We start from the raw sequence: 22,165 nt of genomic DNA, 5'->3' as shown, positions 1-22,165 counted from the left end.
GTGAACGCAACAATGGAACCTGGATCCGTAGGAAAGGATTTCTCGATTGTGTGTCATGTCGGGAGCTCGGCATCCGCTGATTACGGAGGGTGTCATCATCATTCCGCGGGCTTCAAAGGGAAAGTGGAGGAAGCGAAAGTGGTGGAGTGGGAGTGGGGTGGTGGTGGTGGTGGTGGTGGTGGGGTGGCGTGGGGGCGGGTGCGCGGAGTGGGGGGGGAGGGGATGCGACGCACGAACAGCCAGCCTGAATGGGACCTCTAGTACTTGTCATCATGCGTGCACGTTGCTGGAAAGAGTGTGCATGTGTGTGTGTGTGCGTGCGCGTGTGTGTGTGTGTGTGTGTGTCGTGCAGCTTCCGCAGCCCGCCCGCTCCACGCTTCCCGACCGAGCGGCGCGTTAAAGCGTGATTGTTTTTCATCGATTTAAAGGCGTCTGAGGGCGGCCGGCGTGATCGTTTTCCACGTCCGCGGCGGCGCGCCTCCAGAGCGGCTCTGCGACGCCAGGCAGGCAGCCAGGCAAGGCAGGAAGGCAAGGCAGATCAGCCGTAACGTGATCGGCGTGTTAAAAAAAAAGGGCGCAGGAAACACCTTTATCGATGAATCGGAAATAACCCGAGACCCGTGGCGCCGCTTGTGACGTCACGGCCGTATATCTCCCTGGGAACTCCACGCGCGGGCAATGCGTAAACGTCGCCCTAGAAATGCATAGATGACCGCCCTAGCCTAATTAAAAGAAATAATTGGCTTAATAAACAACTTTCCCCATCAGACCTCCCCCTACGGTTCTCCGGGGTGGGGGTGTCGGGGGGGATTACACCCCCCTCCCCTCCCTCCCTCCCTCCCCACCCCCGTGTGATTATAACAGTATATAAGGTGTTTACCACCCGACTAGCGGGCGTTTGACACTTTCACGCGTACGTTTCATTGCTCTTTCTTCGTCGGCTTTCCTCCCCTTCCCCCGGAAATAGGGCAAAAAAAAAAAAAAAACGGAAGTATTTGTTATTAGTGTCGGCTGATTGCAGCGAAGTCTGGCTGCGCTCGAACGCTCCCGCGTGTTTGTGCGGGACATAAACAGAGAGAGTAATGGCGCTTCCCCGGTGGATGTCTCCCTCTAGCCTCTAACCCATTAAGTGCATGTATTAGATGTATTAGGGGGGAGGAGGCAGGGCGCGGAAGCCGGCGGCACGCTCCATTAGCGGACCCACTGCCGCGCCGCTCTCACGGTAATTTGCGTAACGAGGTTGGAGCGAGCCCGAGCAGCGCGGCCTCACCGAGTAATAGCCTCTCCCTCCCGTCCTCCTCCCGTCCTCCTCCCGTCCTCCCGCCGCTCGCCCGGCCTTATTACTCATTCAGTCCGCGGCGCGGGCAGACAGACGGCCGGCGAGAGATTATGGCGCTCCAACCCCCGCCTCCCGCTCACCCCTCCTCCTCCTCCTCCTCCTCCTCTTCCCCCCCGCCGCCTCCGCCTCCGCCGCCGCCGCCGCCGCCGCGCGGCTCGCTTCCTCCCCCGGCCCACCTCCCCGCCTCCTCCCCGGCCGCCCCCGTTCCCCCTCCTCCATCCCTCCTCCTCCTCCTCCTCCCCCCCGGCGTTCCGTTTTCCGCCGATACCTAAGCGCCGCCATGCGGGGGAAGGGAAACACTGCCGCTTGCGTGAGCCAGCGAGCCTGCGGGCTTTTTTTTTTTCTTTTTTTTTTTTTTTTTTTTAGGCGGAGGCGGCGGACGTTTTCGCTTCCCGCGCCGCCTGGAGAGCAGCCCGGAAAGAAAGCCGGCGCTGAGCGGTTTAGCCCAGATCGCAGCTGTGCGAGAGGTTCGTTTCACAATTTGTTTTTTTTTTTTTTTTTTTTTTTTTCCCTCATCGTGAAAGCATTCAGGCGCACATTCGTGTTTTGTTTGGTTTGGTTTTTAGTGCATTTTTTTAATGGAAGGTCCAGCCAGTTTCCTTTCTATTTTTTTTTTTTTTTTTGTTTGTTTTATTTCTTGCTTACCCGCCAGCTTTGAGGCTGTTCCTATGGCAGGAGGCTCCGGGAAAGACCCGGGACGCGCTGGAGGGACTCTGTTGGCTGGCCCGGGAAAGCCTCGGGATTCCCCTGGCAGAGGCTGCACGGAGCGGGAAGGGGGAAGGCTGGGTCTCTGAGCTCAAGCGGCTGCCCCCGCAGCTGCAGTGACTCCACGGATCACGGCTCCCACGGCGCTTTGTGGAAACAACCAGCCCATTTACGCGTGCAAATACATCAGTTGATACGCGTGTAATTGTTTATCGGGGCAAATCCAAGATCCTTCTCCTGAAGGTCCCTCATCAAAACACCGAGAGAGCCCCCCCACCCCCTCTGTCTCAAAGTGGAGAACCTCCGGCAGTTCCTGCAGGATTAAAAGTGTAAAACAGTTCTTGTCGGCACGGGAGGTGTTGTCCCTTATTAGACACGCTGCCAGTGTGGGATTTGCAACCCATTTATGTAGAAAGAGGGGAGGCGTAGTTGTAAGTCCAGTGGCAGATATTGGTCACTGCAGGGTGATAAAACGGATATAAATTCTCCTTTCAGGGGTCAACACAGCTGATCCTCCGCCATCCAACCCAGTTCCCTGTTTCCTCTTCTCTCATACCAACTAACTTCACGTCCTCTTTCCCTCCATCCACAAATCTCCTTCTCTCCCCATAGGCCTCCTGCCTGGCAGTTCCAGCCTCAGCATCCTTCCATCAAGAAATTCCCAAAAAATCATGAATGCATAAAGAATCATAAGCCTTCATTTTAGCAGCTTTTAAAACAACATAGTGCAAGAATGCTTTTTTTATTTGTCTAAAAATGGTCTAAAAAGAGGAGACTCAGGCGGGGCCTTGCAGGTAACAGATGTACCTCTGTGTCGCCCGGAGTAAATATTTGGCTGTGAAAGAGCTCTTAGTCGGTGGGAGCTGGGCAAAGTTCCCCGCTGCTCTTCTGTGAGTGCAGGTGTCATCTCTTTGACGGAACGACGTAAATAAGTGGGCTTTTTTTTGTCCTGTTTGGACGTCTCCAGTATATGTAAATGGATTCATTAAAACGGGATTTCGCTCAAAGCAACGCTGGATGAAACAATACGTTAAACAACAAAAGTGGCTCGAATAGGAGACAGATTGAGAGAAAGACATGGGCTCCGCTGAACAGACACCTGCCAGGCTTTAACTACAGTTAGATGTTGCCATGGTGACAGTTAATTTTAAGCTGAAACCGGGCTGATCCAGCTGGGAGACGCCTCTCAACATACAGAATGTCTTATCACTGAGCAACCATAAGTGTTATCGCTGCATGTCCTATATCCTGTCAGGCAGGACACTTGTCTACTCGCTGTCACCATTTTGGGGCAAAACAATGAAGTGAGAACTCCATTTTATTATTATCAAACATATATATATTATATTATATAAGAATATATATTGTCATTTTTTTTCCAGAGTCAAATTTGTCAGTCGGAGGGTCGTTTCAGCCAATATGTAGATCTGTTTACTTTGGGAATTTCATTGTGTGGAAAAAAAACACATTGTCCTTATTTTGGCCCCCAAAAAGGTGAGAAAAGGAAAAAAAAAAAAGCGGTCAAGACGGTTAAACACGTACAGCTTCTCCAACTCCGTTTCACAGCCCACTCTCGTCTGTGACTGTTCCATCTCCAGAACACGTTTTCAAGCGTTGCTAATGAAAATCATTTACATGCTCTTCCTCATCCCGCCTCAACCTCGCCGCTTAATTTCTGGGAAGTTCAGCTGGTTGGCTCTTGCCTAATCCTGCCATGAGTCAGAGAAATAGCACAGGAAACGCAACGTCTTTGGCAACAGAACCATGAGCAACACATGTGTTACCATCAAATCTAAACATTATCAGACTTCTGTTCCCGTTTAAAGTACACCGACGTTTCGACCCAAAGCGCAATTTTCTACGAATACGTTGATCTGAGGTAAATCTAGGGACGCGCAAAAGATATTTCGTCTGTTTTAAATCCAATGGGGTAATTACATCCACCACTAAATAGTCAAGTGGTGGGATGTTACCAACTACATTTATTCAAGTACTGCACTTAATTTCAATTTACAAGCACATTTACTCCATTGGAGTGGAGTATTTCTATTATCCGAGTCTCGTCGCTCACGCCGTATTGTATTTCCACAGGATGTATTCAAAAAAAATGTATTCTCCTGCATCTATTTCATACGTATTGAAGCACCTTGTTGCTTTTCACACCCATGAAACAAAAGCTATTTTCTGTTTAAGTAAAAGGCGACGCGTCCCAGTTGGAATCAGGTGGTTACCAATGTATTTCCCAATTAAAGAATAGTCACATCCCTTTTCCAAAGCTGTGGTCTGCGATAATAACGCTAAATAGGCCAATTATCCATATAACCTAACATAATAAAGTTGAGTACATTATCATTCGAAGACAAAGGATGTAATCACTTAATCTAATTTACTGCTGGCACAGTGCTTCCCACAAAGCTTACAAGCTGGGAAATCAGCTGGCAGAGATAAAGCAGAGGTAATGACTTTAATAACAACAAAACACACTCACCTGTAAGTATTTACATGCAGCAGTGAACAAACAATCAGTCAGCATTAGAACTGGAGAAAACAGGCCAAGTCTGGCATTGCAACATCAGAACTGCCACACAGTGATGTCATCAATAAGTCATGGCGACTTCTTTCGATGGTTCACTTCCGTTTTACCACAAGATTTATGCAGTTTATAGTGAATTTTATGAGTTTTCAATACACAGGCTCAGGTTTATAAGCCAGTTTAATGGAATGTAAATTCTATGGCGTGACATCAACTGAACAGCGTGTGTGTACACGGGGAACCCGATCTACACCAAGGCGGTGTGTAAGCCAGCAACACCTCAAGAATCCGACAAGCTTAGCATCATTGGTCTCGACAGGGAATCACAACTGAAGCCACGTCTCAAAACTTACATTCAGCTGCCGCTTTAAGAGGTGAGCAAATGTCATTTCAAATGTCAATTGATATGAGTATGGTAAAAGTGTGTGTGTGTGTGTGTTGCCCCAGCTCCCATTCTCCGCCGGGCAACGCCTTCCATCGATGAGGCTGCACTTCTACACCACATCAGTTGGATTTGCCATCAAGTCACTAAAGTCTACCAAGATTCTAAAAAAATTCTAAAAATCTGCACAGATTTGCTGGCAAAATAGTTATGTCAAAGATTGTATGAAATATATATTGTAGTCTCGATGTGTCTGCCGAAGTTACAACGTTGAAAATTTGGGTAGTTCAGCTTGTCTGTGCTGGGACTTTAGCACCAAATTATACGTTGAATTTCAGGCACAGAACGAGTCAGATTAGGATTATTTCCAGAGACGCTCGGCGGTTTTAACACTAAATATCAAACAGACCCTTGCATAAAACACTGACAACCCCCCTGTGACAAATGGCCACGTTTCAACCTCTGCTCTGACTAAACACAGACCAGCTGTAAAGATTCTGACCTACCTTCGCCATACGTATTACTCATGCGCACACAATAGCATGCAGGCTGCTTGAATTGCAGCTTGGGGTGTAATAGTTCAGCAGGCAATCATTTAACAAACCCTGAATGAGAGCACGCGAAATGAAAATCACGTGTTTTTCATCGTTTCTCCTTCCTTATTCTCGAAACAAAATTCCCCTGCAAAATTTAATCATTGGTATTTTTACTCCCGTTATTTGACACTGTCAAATGTATTGTAATGTGCGATATTTTTCAGCATCATGATGTATATTTGGGAATAGAGCGGATTATTAAACCACTGAAAAATGGTAACGTTAAATTACTAATTATATGTTTTGGCCAATATATGGTGACATCATTTATTAGGAATTTACACTTGATGTTGGATCTTTTTCTCTTTAATGATGACGCACTGATGTAAAGTGACGTTCGTGTCACGGCTGGTGTGTGTCGGTGCAACACAAGACTCCGCATCAACAGAGAGAGAGATCGAAAATCACGTTAACTTAGGGTCCAACAGCAGATGAACGGTTACTTGAAAATAGGGGCACACAGATATGGGGATGCGGACATCTTCTGACAGAGCGAGGAACTCAAAAAGGCAAGGCGGGTACCAGGCGGCCAGGCAGGACAGCGCTAGTATCCACCTTCAGGGCAGGAGACTCAGCTGATACAGTGAGGCCAGACAGGAGGTCACTGAGGTTAAATCGGGAGGTCTGGCCGACGAACCGCCGGGAGGTCTCGCCCCGTTCAAAGGGAATTCTGTCACTTGCCCTGGGGAGGGAAGGAAGACAGAACAGGATAAGCTGTCCCCTGTACAGGCTCAGGGTGAAACAAAGCAAAGTAGGCATGAGAGAGGACATATACAGGGAGAGAGACCGAGAGGATGAACCTCCTGACGGACTCAGCAAAAGGCGACGATGCCCAAGGGCCAGGAACTCGAACGGGACGGTGAAGTGAGACAACGCCCAGGTACAAGGAACTTGAAAAGGCAGGATCAGGACCGGGAGGCCAGGCAGAACGTCGCGAGCATCCACCATCAGGGCAATGTGCTCGGGCTCGGCCGGTACTGTGAGGCCAGCCAGGAGAACGCTGACGTTTGCAATGTCCGGACGGTGAACTGCCGGGGGGGGTCTGGCACGGCACTGAGGGAATCCTGTCACTGGCTCTGTGGAGGGAAGTAAGACGGAACGAGGGATGCAGCACCCATACGGGCTAAGAGCGGAAGACAGCAAAAGGCGACGACGCCCAGGGGCAGGTAACGCAAACGAGACAGTGAAAGGCGACGACGCCAACTCGGAACAATAGACTGACGAGAGAACGGAACGAGGGCACGGGAGTAAGAAAGGCGGACAGGGAGAGACGGAGAGTGTGACAGATGGACGAGCCCCTGTAAAGCCTCAGAGGGGAGACAGCAAAGGCACCAACGCCCCTGAACAAACCCAGAACGATAGACAGACAAGAGAAGGGAACGAGGACACGAGAGAAAGGAAGGCGGATGGGGAGAAGAGTGCTCCCCCCAAACACACACACACACACGATCAGAACAGATAGAAGACACGAGAGTGAGAGGATGAGGAGAATCCCCCATACCAACTCTGAAGAACAGACAGACTGACAGACCTGAGACCGAGTGGCACAAGAGTAGCATGATGCAGCCCTGAGAGAGGCTAAAGTTATGACTTTTAAACCTTCACTATTTGCTGGTAGCAGGCAGCAACCGTGCGTCCTATGAAGAGCACAGGTGTCGCGTGGAAGCGGAACCATGACAGTTAGCTCCAAGTTTTGTTTTTTGGCTTTGGCTGAAGCAACTTTACCGCAGATTTATGCTCCTCCTATTAGTTAGGGTTTATGGGTTGTTATTTTCAGTAAACCAGTGGGGCAGCTGTAAACAAATATTTGACTTTGTCGATCCGACTCGCAGAGATCCTGGATATGTTGAACTTTCTCTGAGATAATGCTCCCAAGGTTAAGAAAAAAACACGTGAATGTGTCTCCCAGACATATACCATGTAATTTCCCAGAATTTACAGCAAATCCCTAAATAGAAAAGTCCTAATCCTTCTGACACTTGGGTCCCAGTGGAAAAGATAGAATCAATCAGAGAAAAAATTATAGCGAAAGTATTACGTAAGTACTAGGAATAAAGGATAAGTCATAGGAAATAACATGGCAATGTCACCAGAGAACCAATGAAACACCTCCTCTTCTCAAAAAGGATATATTTAACTGAGCCATATTCATCAACAAACCAAAGCTAATTAGTCACTACAATTACACAAGGATTTAAAGGGTAACATCAAGTGAAATCATTCTTGGGTCACTGGAAACCCTGATCATCTGAATTCGAGGACACTTTTACAATTTATACACTATCCCTTTACAAAAATGAACATGTAACAAACTTGTGTTTCTATTATAGCAAAGATGAAACTGAACAAGGTAATCTTAATATTTATTGATAATAAGACCACTGATGGTGAGTTAGTCAATAGTAGACAACATGGTGTAATAGTTGAAGTATTGGTGACCCCATGTGTAAGCTGGATGGTATTACAATTTAGTATTTACAGTGCAATATCAGTTTAGGCAGAAAAAAAACAACTAACATTTGAGTAGTTTGAAACCATATATTCAATAAATAAAAACGCAGCTTTGAAAGCAAGTTATTTCTAAAAGCCACAACCAAATACTGACCAAAAATTTTACCCTTTTTCTCTCTCGTACCTGTTTTCTGGCAAGAAAAATATTTGTTGGAAAAAGTGATATAAATAACAAATATAACAAGCATTTGCACACATGTACTGAGAGAAAGATAGAAAACCACCTGGTGAAATTTAAAACATTGTGCCAATCAAAAACATCATAAAAATACAGCTAAATTCAAACACATACAGGTTATACACTACTTTCAACATAACAGTGGGCACAACTATATTTCAGTGCATTTCCTATAGACCTATCAAACAAATACAGATTAACAGCACAGAGTGCAGAACAAAAAAGCTCACAACATATATACTGATTAGCGGATATTAAATGATGAACATTACGTCATATAAATTACATTTACAGTTCAGTATCTACACATGATGATGAATGCCACATGTCGATGCACCACAAAGTACTGTGAATACAGTGTAAATTCTGCTGGAGCCATGTTGGCCTTTTACCATTCTGCGCAGCTGCCATTAACTGCTGTTAACAAAAAAAAAAAAAAAATCCAAAATGCTATAATTAATACATTTGCAATTGAGTCTGATAACAAAGAAAAAAAAAGGTTTAATGTCCCAATCCTGAATCCATGACAAAATTAAACAAAAACATATTAATAATTAATTTGTGTAAACTTTTAAACCAATGTACGAAATCTTTTTTACGTATGGAACCAAATAAAAATCATGTATGGTAAAGAAGGCTGAAGACTGAGTGTGCTTGTGTGCAGATGTGCGTTCAGAGAAAGAACTGGTAGATTTTACATCGAAGAAGTGAGCAAAACTTCTGGCAGGACACTCCAAAGTCATCGGGCCTCGAGAGCGAAGGCTTCGTCACATTTAGTTAATGGCAAGAGCTGAGAGGTCCTTGTCTGAGGACCTTAGACTGTCATTCAGCTCAGAAAGGGCTCATGAGTTTCAGAAAACAGGTATGGAGCAAAATATGCAACAGAGTTGATGAACATTAATGAAAAAATATCAGACAGTGTAGTGAGAATTTTTCGGGGCCGGGACTTGGAGGAAAAAACAACACCTTCTTTAATACAAAGAAGAGAGGACGAGACAGTTTCTGTCTTATTTTTTTGTCAAAAGCATCAAACTCACATCAATGTTGAAAATCACTCCCAGGTTTATTGTGGCGGGTAACATTTATGGCCAAGACTGCTAAGGTTATTGCGGATCGACTGGACTGCGGTTAGTAGGCGACTGTAATGATCTCAAATTTGCATTCATTTAACTAGAGGGAATTCATCTCATTGAGACAATTTATACGGCTACTTTCATCTTTTGAAATAGTAACTGACCTCATTATCTGCAATTGAGTTCAATTAAATATTCAGGACTCAACTATTGTGCCTTAGGTAAAAATACTTCTGCCCTTTCTATCCTTTCGGTTCCCATGTTTTTTATATCAACTTTAAATATGCTAAATACACAAATACATGTTTAATTAAAAAAATGCCACAGCCGTGTGAAGTATAATGGCGAGCAAAGGCGAAGTCATCGCTAAACAATTTCTTAAAATATTACTTTCAAGCTTTTGTAATGCCTTTCTGTACACGGATGAAGTTTGGTCTTCCATTGTGGGAGGTGGAACATGCTGGATTCTACAATCGTGTTTTTCGGACCAACATTGCTGTCCACGCAGACAACTCTGGTCTACCTTCCCTGTTGCAGACTGAGCCAGTCCAATGATTTATGCTAAGGAGCAACCTGTACATCACGCAGCAAATGTGGTGTGTGGTAAATAAAGCTTTGAGGCTTTGATGCAACAGGAGTGAGTCAAGGAATGGTGCTTTACAATAAGATACAATGAGATATTACATTGAGATCCCCGGCAGAGAGACTGGGGATGGGGGGGGGGGGGGGGGGGTTGAATTCCAGATGTCATGTCTGATATATCAGGGATAAACTGTCAAGTGTCAAGGCTCCTCATTCTTCTCCTCTTCATCTCCCTGAAAAGACAAACAAATACAATGAAAGGACCTCAATATGTATGAGGGAGACTCCCCTGAATATGTGCACTTATTTGCATCTGTCTGTGCATCTTTAAATCTATCTCACCTGCCACATCACATGAGCTACACCATCTCATACTGATTGGCTGTGATGATCCTGGACAGACAGCAGGCCAGCAACATGCCGATCAGCTGAAAGATACATGAGGAGGGGGTAGAGGAATTTCGTGAGCCAAGATTTTTGCCAAAAAGCGTGCAGCCCATCTTTCATGAGCAAAGAAATTCCTTCATTTCTGGCTTCAACCTGTGAGAAAGCGATTCCAAATGTCACGCCAGCAATTATGGCCATGTTGGTTTCCATGAAGGAAGTGACCAGCTCATAGCAGCCCTGAAACACAAGGAGTAAGTCCATTGGTGTTGGATGAAGGGAAATGTTGTACATATGTACAAACTATGTGCAAAATAGGTATCTGAGAGATCATCTGAAGCAGTTGTTTGTAAAAGAGAGTACATGAAGATGTGTCAGATATACAGTAAATGCATTTATCTACCCCTTTTTCCTGAACATAGTGCTTAAACTGGAGGAAAAAGTGAAATTTGTAGACACAAAAGCACACTGACCTGATGGTAGACCTTGGTGGGGACTAAAGTTGCATTGCGGAGGTCTTCGGAGTTGCAGTCAGAGGAGTTAGAGCAGCAGCTCGCAGGTATACCGTTGGATGGATAATAAACACTGGAGAACCAGCTGGTGTAGTTATACACACCACAGCAACGCAGCTAAAAATCCACAGAAAATGAATCGGTATCACTGATGAGGTTTAAAGGACAAGAACGGCGACAGAGGTGTGAAAATCAAACTGTCACCTTGCTTTTTCTGCTTTAAGCGTACAAGTGTTTATTGTAAATTCCTTTACAAGGTCCCAGCTCAATGACAGCTTCCATCTGGAACAGAGCGCAATTCCATACACGCTCATACCAGTGTCTGCAGACTGCGCTCACATGCACAGTGCAGTAAGCATGTAGGCCCCGCATGGAACATCTTGCATTGCTGGAATTTCATGTTGGCCAAATGCGTAGAATAGCAAGTGTGGAGCCAATCAATTGGCCCAAGAAGACTTTTCCCCATAGACTTACACCGAGAAAGGAGCAGCTGCTGGAAAATTGCGAATACATTTTTGGTTTTAACCAACAGGAAATGACTGGTTTAACTTTACTGATTTGATTAATTTGGACTGATAACATTTTGAAAGTCCCAGAGGAGGGGGACGATTAAATTATTTTATTGCAATTCAAGTAGCCAAAGGCTAAACTTGATGTTAACAGCGGAAGTCTCAAGTGTTCTGGATCCATGATGGGAAAGACTAAACCCTGCTGTCTGATGAATTTGTTAATCACGTGAGGCTGAACAGCTTTTCATGGAAAGAAAAACAAGCCCCACCTCTAAGACCGTATCCAGATTTTGCTTCCCATCCGTGGTTGAGAGAATGACACTGAAAGTATTGATGGACAGCAATTCCCATGACACCCAAAAACTGTGAGCTGTGAGCATTTTTCACAAAGAAATTAAAAACCGTTGTGCACGAAGCTCAAGTCTTTATCAGCCTTTGTCCATGGCTCAGGAAATTATTTGGACTTACCCTGTGCTGCAAGTTATCAACAGCACGGCTCTCCTCATCCTCAGCATTGTAGTTCAGGACAGCTTCATTGTACGTCCTGTGAAAGGTTCCCTTTATCTGTGTCATTCAGACATGAGGACATGGTGACACACAGGAATGCCTTGCACTTCAATACTGGATCTAGATGCTGTCTCAACACGACCTCTGAACTGCATACTGACCTCATGCCGAAAGACAAATCCAGAGATCCCTGCGACCAACTCAGCGAGGAAGACCAGTGACAGAAACATGGCATACTATGGAGAGGAAGATGTAGAAAGCAAGAGGGTGGTTTGCACAGGTAAAAAAAGACATCTCTCCTCTGAATATATAGTAATTTCTTCATCCACACACCGGAGACCACAGTCACTGGCCCAACATTATGTGAACAAAGGGCTCTGCAGTGATATTGGATTTCTGATACCTCTCTGCTGGAGAGAGGTCAACCATTATTATGTCTTATCACGAGAACGCAGGCAAATTAATCAGCACCTCCAGCCTTCCTCTCACAGCACAGCACATCCCGCCCCACCCCCCATGCAGTCCCCTCACCAGCTTTAGCATCCATGGGCTTCCTCTGCAGGTGGCGAAACATCCAAACAGACCAAAAACAATGATAACAGTCCCCGTGCCGATGAGGACGTATGGGGCGTTGGTGGAGTTGTCTGCTATCAGAGAGATGTATGGTCCCAACATCAACTTCCCCCATACTCCCACTGCCAGCAGGATGGCTCCTGTGATCTATAGATGCATACAACAGGGAGAGCGCAGGATACAAAAATGAACGCAGGGAACAAGATTTCATTGTGCTGTTTCTGTGATACCACAATAGCTGTATATTAGCTGGGCTGCAGGGGAAGAAGTATGAAGGGGATCAAGGTGAAACAAGAAAGGAGAGCAATTAGAGTAAGAAGGAGGAGATGGAAGAGAGAAGAAACAAATTCATCTAGAGTATGGGATAGCGATCACCTGTTTATGAATATTCCTGCACTCGCACGCAGAGGGAGAAATAGTGAAAAATAAAGGGGACAAATCAAAGAAGCTCTTTGATCCGAAGCGAGACGCTTCCTCCTGTTGCGCATCTCTTAGCATTTCAAATGAAGGCTGCGGATAAAAGAGCGTGTTGTACAAGGCAGCTGAAACGGCGTGTGTCTCAGCTGGGTATGTCTTAGTGGCATCTGAAAGAGAGCCGGGTGTGGAATGGCTGCCGCTGATGTGCCTCCAGCGAGAAGCAGACTCATCATCCTAACCTCCTTCCTTCCGAGAGGAGGCTGTTCGCCCTCCTGCTGTCAGACTGACTGGAGAGGGAGCAGTCGGTACGTTCAGCTCTGGTACAGAAGGAGTTACCCTGATTCAAATAGGAATAGGTCCATCAACTTTCTTCTGAATAAACGTTCTCTGTTTTTCTTCGACAATTAGGTACTGATCCCATGCTAAGAATGACTTAATAAAACGCATGAGAATTATCACTTTCCAGTTGGTTCAATGCCTAAAACCCAGCTCAAGTCTAAATCCAGACCACTCTGGATAATGCAAAAAAATGAGACTTAGAATAGAGATATTAATTAAAAAGGGTCTTTTTTGTGAAATTAATTCAGCATTATCGCTTTATACTGTGACTGAAATGGGATTCCGGTATGGACCAGATCACCGCTTTGCAAGATACATGATGTCGTCCTTTGTTAGGATTAATATCAAAATTATGTATATTATTACAATAATATTAAATAGTAATATAATTTAAGAATTAATAATAACAAAACCATAATAAAATATGATAAATATAATGTAATTTAAATAAAGTTATGTCTGTAAAAAACATGACTATGAAAACATAAGCAGTACATCCTTAGGTGAAGTATGAGGCAAATTTTTAGAACTTTATGAACTTGCACCTTATTATCAGGCTAAACATTTGCAACTACAGTTTACTTCAACTTTAGACGCTGAGTCTAATCAGTTCATCCTTGAGTCCAGGTGAGCAGGAGTACAAAATTTGACAAAATCCCCCCTCGCAGCATCCCGATGCAGCCTGATGCAATGACTACCGCCTCGGGCTCTTTAGCGATCTTTTTACCGTTACCATATTGCTCCATCTAACTTTGGACAAAAGCATTTGCCAGATTAATGATATGTAACACAAACAAATGTAATCCTTCAGCCCCTGCAACAGTAAACTGGAGGCTGCTGATTATATTTCTCTAATGACATCTACTGCATGTAGCGAATCTTATCGCCAGAGCAGACATCGTCTCATCAAACACTTCTCTTGATGACAATGTGCTCGCTGTTTATGGCCGACATAATTATTTACAAATTGTCGCCCCTCCTGAGCTGCCACCGCCTACAAAGGAAGGATCGGCGTCTTAGTACTAAAGTATGCAGCCCACAGGGAAATCAAGCCCAGGAAGCAGGGAGAGCTCCTTTCCTTCTTGTCTGTTTCTGAATTCCAAACAGCTCCAGACCCCCCACCCCCCTTCCCTTGAGCTGAGAAGCCCCCCTGACGTTTTGTTTGAAATTCAATGCCAGGCAAGCCACCCTGGTTACAGCGCAGAGTTTAAAACAGGTCACTGCTCTTCCCTCCTTCCTGGCCTCATAAAGAAACAGAAGGCGTGATGACAAAATATGCTGGTGAGGACAGAACACAGAACCTACCACCTGCGCTGCATTTAGCCATCGTATGTATGCATGTTTGTAAATGTGCGTGTGCATATATGACACAGTTATTCGCACTTGTTTACTACGACAAGTCGATGACAGTGAAATCCGAGGCTCGACATCGAGGCCGTTCAGCTATTGCAAAATCTGTGTCCACAAATAGAAGTGTGAATCATCTGGTGTCTCACCATTTGGTCTGGTTCTGATTCTTGGGGTTATAACAGGATCCTAAATCAATGTTCAATAAATACAAAGGTATTATTGGGAAACATTTCTATAAAGGTAAAATTAGAGCATGAAAACAGAGTACAGTGTGTGAGACCGTACTTACTGTTGACAGATGTATATCAATTAATCTCAAGGGTCACAATGGCAGAACACAATGACAGGGAAATATACCTTTATGCTAAACTGAAAATGGTCATGTAAATGCGGTTGACAGCTTTATAATTAAAAAAAGAAGATGAGCTATTCTAAGTGTCATTGATAATAATTCAAACATGAATCACAACCCCATTGCTAGCTGGACACCATTAAAGCCACTGCTCATTGTTCTTATGGTCAAACAAAAATAAAGCACAGTAGTTCAAGGATCATCCATTTGCAAGGCCTCTACCCCTGCAATAATTGTTTTATAGAAGAACAAACATGCAGTGCAGAACATGGTGAAACCTCCAAGCAACACAGACACTTGCATTTAGATTGTGGGTCAAATATCTCTGGCTCCATGTATCCCAGCCCTGCGAGTACTAAATTAGCATATAGCTGAACCTGGTGGAAAAAACAACAGAGCTGATTTAGATCCAGCAGTTTTGTGGTTTTTAAGTACTCAAAATAACATTAATTCCTCTGAAAAACAGTCTGCCTTATGCAATATGCGAACAAAGTAATCCATCTCTGTGGATAAAAAGCAGGAGTCCCCATAATTTTTGAGTAACTTTACTTTCCTCTTGATGCATGGTTTTTGTTTTGATTCATGTATTTAGATAAGGATCAAATCTACTAATTGATAAGGGTAAATGGATTATGATAAATGGATTTTGTACGTAAAGATTTGTGACGCATGCTCATGATGGGCAAGCATAACAGAAAAAAAAGCTTGGACAATGAACACTGGATGGGGGAGGTAAAGCGCTCAACTGTATTATTACTGTCTCATGTCCCATCAGTAGATAGCAATGTCCCTGCCATGTCATGATGGTCAACCACCAACACAACAATGTGGACAGCCGCCAGGTGTGTGAAGTGAAACAAACTGAGCCCCAAGTTACACTACTCGGCTCAGAGCTGGTGGTTTACAATATGCAGTGCATCTTGGTCTTGTTTTATGACTGGCGGACTTTGCCACTCCGCTGACGTTACCTCTGAGTGACTGCATATAAACCTCCCATTATACATCAGGTTCCCCTTGCAAAGGTGATCATTAAGTCAATACATTAAAATATGCTTGCAGCTACCGCCTTTTTCAAGATGAATTGTGAGGTGAATTGCAGGATAACTCTCCAGGGACAGTCTGTGGACCGACTTTGTCTTACCTTCCCTGTTCAGTAATGTCTCTGCTGTTTTAACATCGTATAATTACACAAATCCGAGTTAATTGGGGATGTTTGTGAACTTCTTCAGAATCCCTGGAAAAATGGTTTAAGCCACTACTGGCCTCAACTATGTGCCACTGACATAGCCTCTCCTGAACTTCAGACTTTTGAAACCTGATGCTGTCCATGCAGGGGTGTGCTAATGACACTATCTATTCATAACTAAATATAAACTTTCCTTTTGTAACACTAACTGACTACATCAAAGACGTTATGCAGCACCATTCTCCTTCTCATGCGTTGTAGATCTAAAAAAAAAAAATGATTCAAGAAATAGAAAATGTACATTTCTCGTAGTGCCAAGAACATTTCCACCTTAGGAAGTTTGCTGTTAGTGGAAATGTAAAGTCGAGAGATAACACTCCAGAAATAGTCCCTTAACAACTTACTGAGCAATCTAGAGTTTAAATATTTAATCAGTCCGTTTGGAGAATTATTCCCCGTGTGAAGAGTGTAATGCCCGTATTTCAATCCATCCTAGTGTAATCACAGTACTAAATGTTTGAATGCATATTGAATTTTATGAATGTGTACAGCATTTGTAAATATTTTGAATGGTTTAAATGTGCGGACAAGCATGTCCAGGTTGATGAGAATCTGTGGCTATGAAAACATATTTTGCATACACTGATGTATGCATACACTGATGTTAAGACTGAAAAGTTGTACTTTGCTGCAAAGGGCCTCCATATTGGTTGTCTTTTTGTGCATGATTTTGCCACACTTCCTCCTTGGCTGATAGACAAATGCGTGTGGGGAATGGCAAATGTGTGAGAGCTGTTTTGTTTGGCTCTGTGCTAGCTCACAGACTCAATCTGTCATGTTGCATCCTGTTCTGCCCCAAGTGTGCCTTCAAATACAGCCTCAATTTTTGAAATCAAATCAGAATGCTTTATGCATTACATTTGATAGCTACAAATTCTATGCAGTCAAAACCACAGGGTTTTGACTGCACAGGGTTTTAAACTTGTGAATTACTTTATATTGATACTGAAGATGGATCTGATAACAGTGGGGAACAAATTTTAAAACATTTTTGCTCAGACTATTCAAGAGTATAGAATAGTTAAAATAGTTAAAAAAAAGGTATTCATTTATTAATCATATTAGAGGATTGTGGGTTTTAAGTGACAATGCACCATATGACACGTTCCAATTAATGCCATGACAATGAATTGCATTGCATTTTATGACCATGTCCCACTTATAAAGCATTATCAAACAAACACACATAAATAATTAATGCAATAAATCTTGGCAGAACAGTACAACTTCCTTTGTAGGATTAGGCCACTGCCTTAAAAAAGCAAAGATTTTTTTTATTAGAGAGCATAAAGTACCATTTCAGTATTGATGAATGACATCGTGTAAAAAAACCTGCATGTAAATCAATATTGCACTATTTGTCAATATCAGCACAATCCAGATGCTAGTATCAGTATCTAATAAAGAGAAGAAAAAAATCACCTATATATCACAAGTCTGCAGGCAAACCAATATCTAAGTTGTTTTGTAGTGTATATATAGGTCGAATGTTAATTTACCATGTTCTCTGAGGGTAAGACACTTGCTGCTTCACTCTACTGATAATCCAGTATCTGTGATGTGATGTTTCATTTAGGGTTGTGATTGCATATGTAGGTTTTGTTTTGGTTCCAATAAGGGGCTAAATTGATGTACTTTTCCTGTATTTTGTTTTGTTCCTATAGCCATGTGTAGCATTGGTCCAGTATGGTATACACAAGCCATGTATGGCAGCATTCCAGCTGCAGCCCCCTATTGTTGTTTGCTAACTGCCATATGAAGAACAAAACCTTTCTCTCAGTGGTCAGATTTTCCTCTGATGATGTGTTTTGTTTAAAAGCATGAAGCATCACTGGCCAACAGCTGCGGTATATAACAAAACAACAAGCTACCAAAACATCCCAAGAACTGAATTTTGTTGTTTAGAAAAACAATGTTTATGCTTTATTGACAGGCTAATTTGACATAAGTTTGCCTTCAATACCTTAAGGAGTCCTAAAGCAATTCTTTCCAAGCAGTTCCACCACCTCCCTAATATCGTAAATGATTGCAAAAATTAGTGCAAAAATTCCACATGTTATTTTTGCATTGACAACCCCCTGGCAAACCTCCTCAGTGTCTCATCTGTTCTCCTGGGGTGTATGGTTTACATGATTAAGTCGCAACTTCCTCAAACAGAACTTCCTAATTAGCAGCAATGATTACAATTGCTAATTTTGTTTTAAATTAGCATGTATATCAAATTAAAATTGTTAGTCAACATTCAAAACAAGTTTAAACCTAAAAAATAGATAACCTTTTGCATCTTATCTTCTTTAGAATCGGGATTTACTCAAGAGCGATTCCATATTGTTTTTACTCTGATTGCTTTCATTGACTTTTGCTGCCTCTAGCCGGCATAAGAAAGTCTTAAAAAAAAAAAAAAAGAATGAAAAGTCAGAGATAAGAGAAGAAAAGCAGCTAAGAACTCAAAATGTAATGTTCTCATTTGAGGACACAGGATTGCATGGGAACAACTTGAGGGGGGAGGGGATTTGCTCACTCGTAACACAAAACTACGAACTTTATGTATGGCATTGCTTTATTAATGGCTTCATGTGGAGGGACACTTGTCCATGTTTCTGAAAATGGTGGCTTATTTGACTAAAGTGCTTGAACTGAGCAAACTTGTTCACAGGCATGATAACACTGTATATTTACATAGCTCTGCAGAATGACTTGCGACAACTGCTGCCAAAGCATGATGCGTTCCAGCCAGGAGAGGAGATTCCATTGCAATCTGCTTTATGTTGCACCAGGACAGCCAAAAGCACTACACTACTAATGGACACTACTGGCTCCTGCAACCCACTGGTGCTACTGAGGCTTGGGAAACTAAGCTGGGGGCAAACAAAACTCTTGAACATGTATTCACAGTATGCATGCACAAATTAACCTAATAGTTCACACATTTATGGGTGTAGATAGGGGGGCAACAAGAAAATTACACATGTTATGTGATATACAAACAAATGGGCAATTCTATCAGATGCAATGATCTCAAATTTCATAATGTGGTTGTTTTCTTTCAATAAAAAAAAAACCTTTCCTCCTCCTCCACAAACCAAGATGGGGCCTACTTTGAGTTTCATGTTTCAACTCTGATTTCAACAAACAGTCAAAATAGCCAGCTAATTTTCTGGCCATGCTGCAGTTTCAGAAATTTGACAAAGGTCATTCATTCACAAAATAATTCTGGGAACTGATCCCACCTTGTTTGTCTAGATCCCTCAAATCAGATAGAAATGCACACTATTAGCCAAAGTTATCCTGTAGATTGTTTATGAAAAATAAGAACCTTGCGAATTCTTATTGAAATCTTTTCATGGCAACTGGACTTGTATTTCTTCTCTTGACGATCATAGACGTACCAACAATAATTAACCATGATCTGATGACTGTAACCTCCACAGGCAAGAACCTCGTGAGTTTTCTCACAGCTTACAAGATTTAGCATGCCATGTGTGAATAAGATTGACTGACATGTCATTGTGGGTCCTCAGATGCGATCATTCCATTCAGTCAACATCATGTTATGTTGCTGACACTCACCTAATATATTGCGAAGGCTAACCTACACAGATACATCTATATATCATTAAATCACAATACGCATGCAAAAATCTGAGCAAATATCTGATTCACTCGAACTTATTACAGGCTGATTATCATTTTTGAGAACACATTGACGGATCCTTTTACACAACCTCAAATCTCAGTCTATTTTAATAAACTGATTATATGCAGAATTTGAAACAGAATTAGACAACGCTGGCACACATGTTCAAAATACAATGTTACAATAGCACTGTAGGGAAAATGAAAGAATGAGTACCAAACACCAAATGTTGACACCCCACAATAATGATGCAGGGAGCCTCTCAGTTGTGTGTAAAATAATAATAAAATTAATCAAAATATTATTGTTGGAATTTGAACACAAGCCAATGATACACGCTTACTTTTTTTTTTACCACTGTCACTTGTATTCTATTTTGTGTACATGTGAATGTCTGTAAGGTGTCTTTGTGTGTCAAGGAAGGAACCTTAAATAAAAATTGATAACTATAATGATTATTATCATTACTGTTATTACTTGCAAAATGATTTTCATTAACAAACAGTACTAAATACGCAGGGTTAAAAAGGGTTATTTACACAAGTTACTGCGAGTACTGTTAATCTACTCAGAGTAAAAACAGATTTATGGGTATCGATACGGGCTCTTCGGGGCGCAGGGCCCCTTTAAGAAACCAGAATCGACCCCCAAAATGTGGCCGAGGAAGCGCGTTTGAAACGGGCCGCACCGGGCGGACGAGGCCCGTCCGGAAAGCCGCGGAACATCCGTGAACCCGCCCCCACCCCCACAGCGAGGCCGTCCACGGTGCCGCGAGAGGAGTGGACCGACACTGACGCCCAGAGCACGTCGAGCCTCGCCTCGCCTCGCCTCGCCTCGCCGCCACTTTACACGGGCGACATATTGGAAATTATCAAATTAAAAAGCAAATAAATAAACAATAATAATAATAATGGAGTCGAAGCGTTCGCGTTGATGTAGCTGCCGAACGTTTCACATCAATTCGATCATGTCCAAGCCCTTCATTGCGCGCGCGCGCGCTCACAAACACACGCAGTGCTAATACGGAACGTCCCCCTATTTTTCTTTCCCTTTTTTTTTGGTTAAGGTTTAAGGAAATTAAGACGACGAGTCACATACCCAAAAGACGAAGGAGTAGACGATGAGAAGGGTTTTGAGGCAGGTGATGACCGGTTTGGTCTCCATCGTTGCGCGGTCACAGAGACACTGACGGCGGTGGTGAAACTGTAACGTTGCGCCGCGGCCACGCGCTGATGCTGCCGCATCGCGTCATCGGCGGCGGCGCGTCAGCTCCGCCGGCTGGTCGCAGGGTGGAAACGGTCGGGGCGAGTTTGAGATTAAAAAATAAAAAAAATAGAAAAAAATAATGAAAGTGATGAAATAAATTAATAAACGCTTACATCTGTTAAACCGTGAGATTATTGGCGGACCTATTTGTTTTGAACTGTGTGCTCGGGCGCGCACGAATAACGGCAATATTTCATTATGGTGGCTAAACCCACTGATTGAACAGAAAGTAGTCCGAGGGCAGATCTAATAAATGAAAATACAGTCTTTAAACAATTAGTTTCATTGATCTCATTTATGAAGTTCAAGTTTCCCCATTTTAATTTAACAATCTTAAAATATGTTTCATATGAGTTATATTTTTAGACATCCTCCGGTATAAAAGTGACCATATAATAGAGATTGACTTGAGTGTGCAGTGCAGTCTGATGGAATGGATGTATAGCTTGTAGTCAGATTACTGGCTACTAATATGAAAATAAGTGTTATTAATGGTCTACTAGTTTTAATTTGTGAAACAGCTTGCTGTGTTCTATTAATCTTCATCCAAGTACGATTTTATTTGAAGTGTGGCTTGGTCTTGGCATGTTACAACAGATCAGTGTCTATTTGTTTACCAAAAAATAGCAACCCTTGAAACAGAAGTCAGATGGTCAGTCGTAGCCCCCTCTATCCTCTGACTTCTTCGTCAGTCATTCAGATAAAGTAAGACTGTCCGCCCATGATAGGGTTGTCACATGAGTGGGTCCTAAGGTGGTTTTGGAGGCTGATCCTTGACCCATATATCTTGTTGCAGTGTGGGGATGGGAAGGTTGAAGCAGTGGATGGTGGTGGAGCCCTTTCTTGTCTGTCCTTACACTATTGCCACTTTGCTGCTGCAGCAGGGCGGACTGCAGACTAACGCTGTGCTACACCTTCCTCCACTGCTTTCCCAAAGCGGTGCCTGCTTAGTGCAAGGTCCTCAAGGTGCATGGTTGGAGGATGTATGTTGAACCTTTTCAGGCTGGTTTTAATATTGTCCTTAACTCTTTCCTCTGGCCCACAAGGGACTTGCTGTCCTTCTTTTAACTGGGAGTACAGGATCTGCTGTGGGAGATGGTTGCTGGGCATGTGGATGACACGGCCTATCCTATTGTTGTTGCATCATGATGGTCCTGGTATTTTGCATATTTGT

General features: G+C 43.2%; 1 protein-coding gene across 1 annotated transcript; it reads right to left on the bottom strand.

The window, feature by feature from the left end:
* Positions 1 to 7,905: 7,905 nt before the first annotated feature.
* Positions 7,906 to 20,969, bottom strand: tspan7 (tetraspanin 7). Its single transcript, XM_086145027.1, has 8 exons — positions 20,824 to 20,969; positions 12,343 to 12,531; positions 11,973 to 12,047; positions 11,773 to 11,868; positions 10,757 to 10,912; positions 10,440 to 10,523; positions 10,242 to 10,327; positions 7,906 to 10,132 (listed from the first exon to the last, which is right to left on the bottom strand). The coding sequence occupies exons 1-7, from the start codon at positions 20,887 to 20,889 to the stop codon at positions 10,259 to 10,261; spliced, it is 735 nt and encodes a 244-aa protein (XP_086001153.1). The 5' UTR covers positions 20,890 to 20,969; the 3' UTR covers positions 7,906 to 10,132; positions 10,242 to 10,258.
* Positions 20,970 to 22,165: the final 1,196 nt, after the last annotated feature.

Source organism: Fistularia commersonii, chromosome 4, assembly GCF_037954325.1.
Source record: "Fistularia commersonii isolate RoL2024-O1a breed Wild chromosome 4, RoL_Fcom_v1.0, whole genome shotgun sequence".
Lineage (NCBI taxonomy): Eukaryota > Metazoa > Chordata > Actinopteri > Syngnathiformes > Fistulariidae > Fistularia > Fistularia commersonii.
This window is presented reverse-complemented; position numbering and strand designations above follow the sequence as displayed.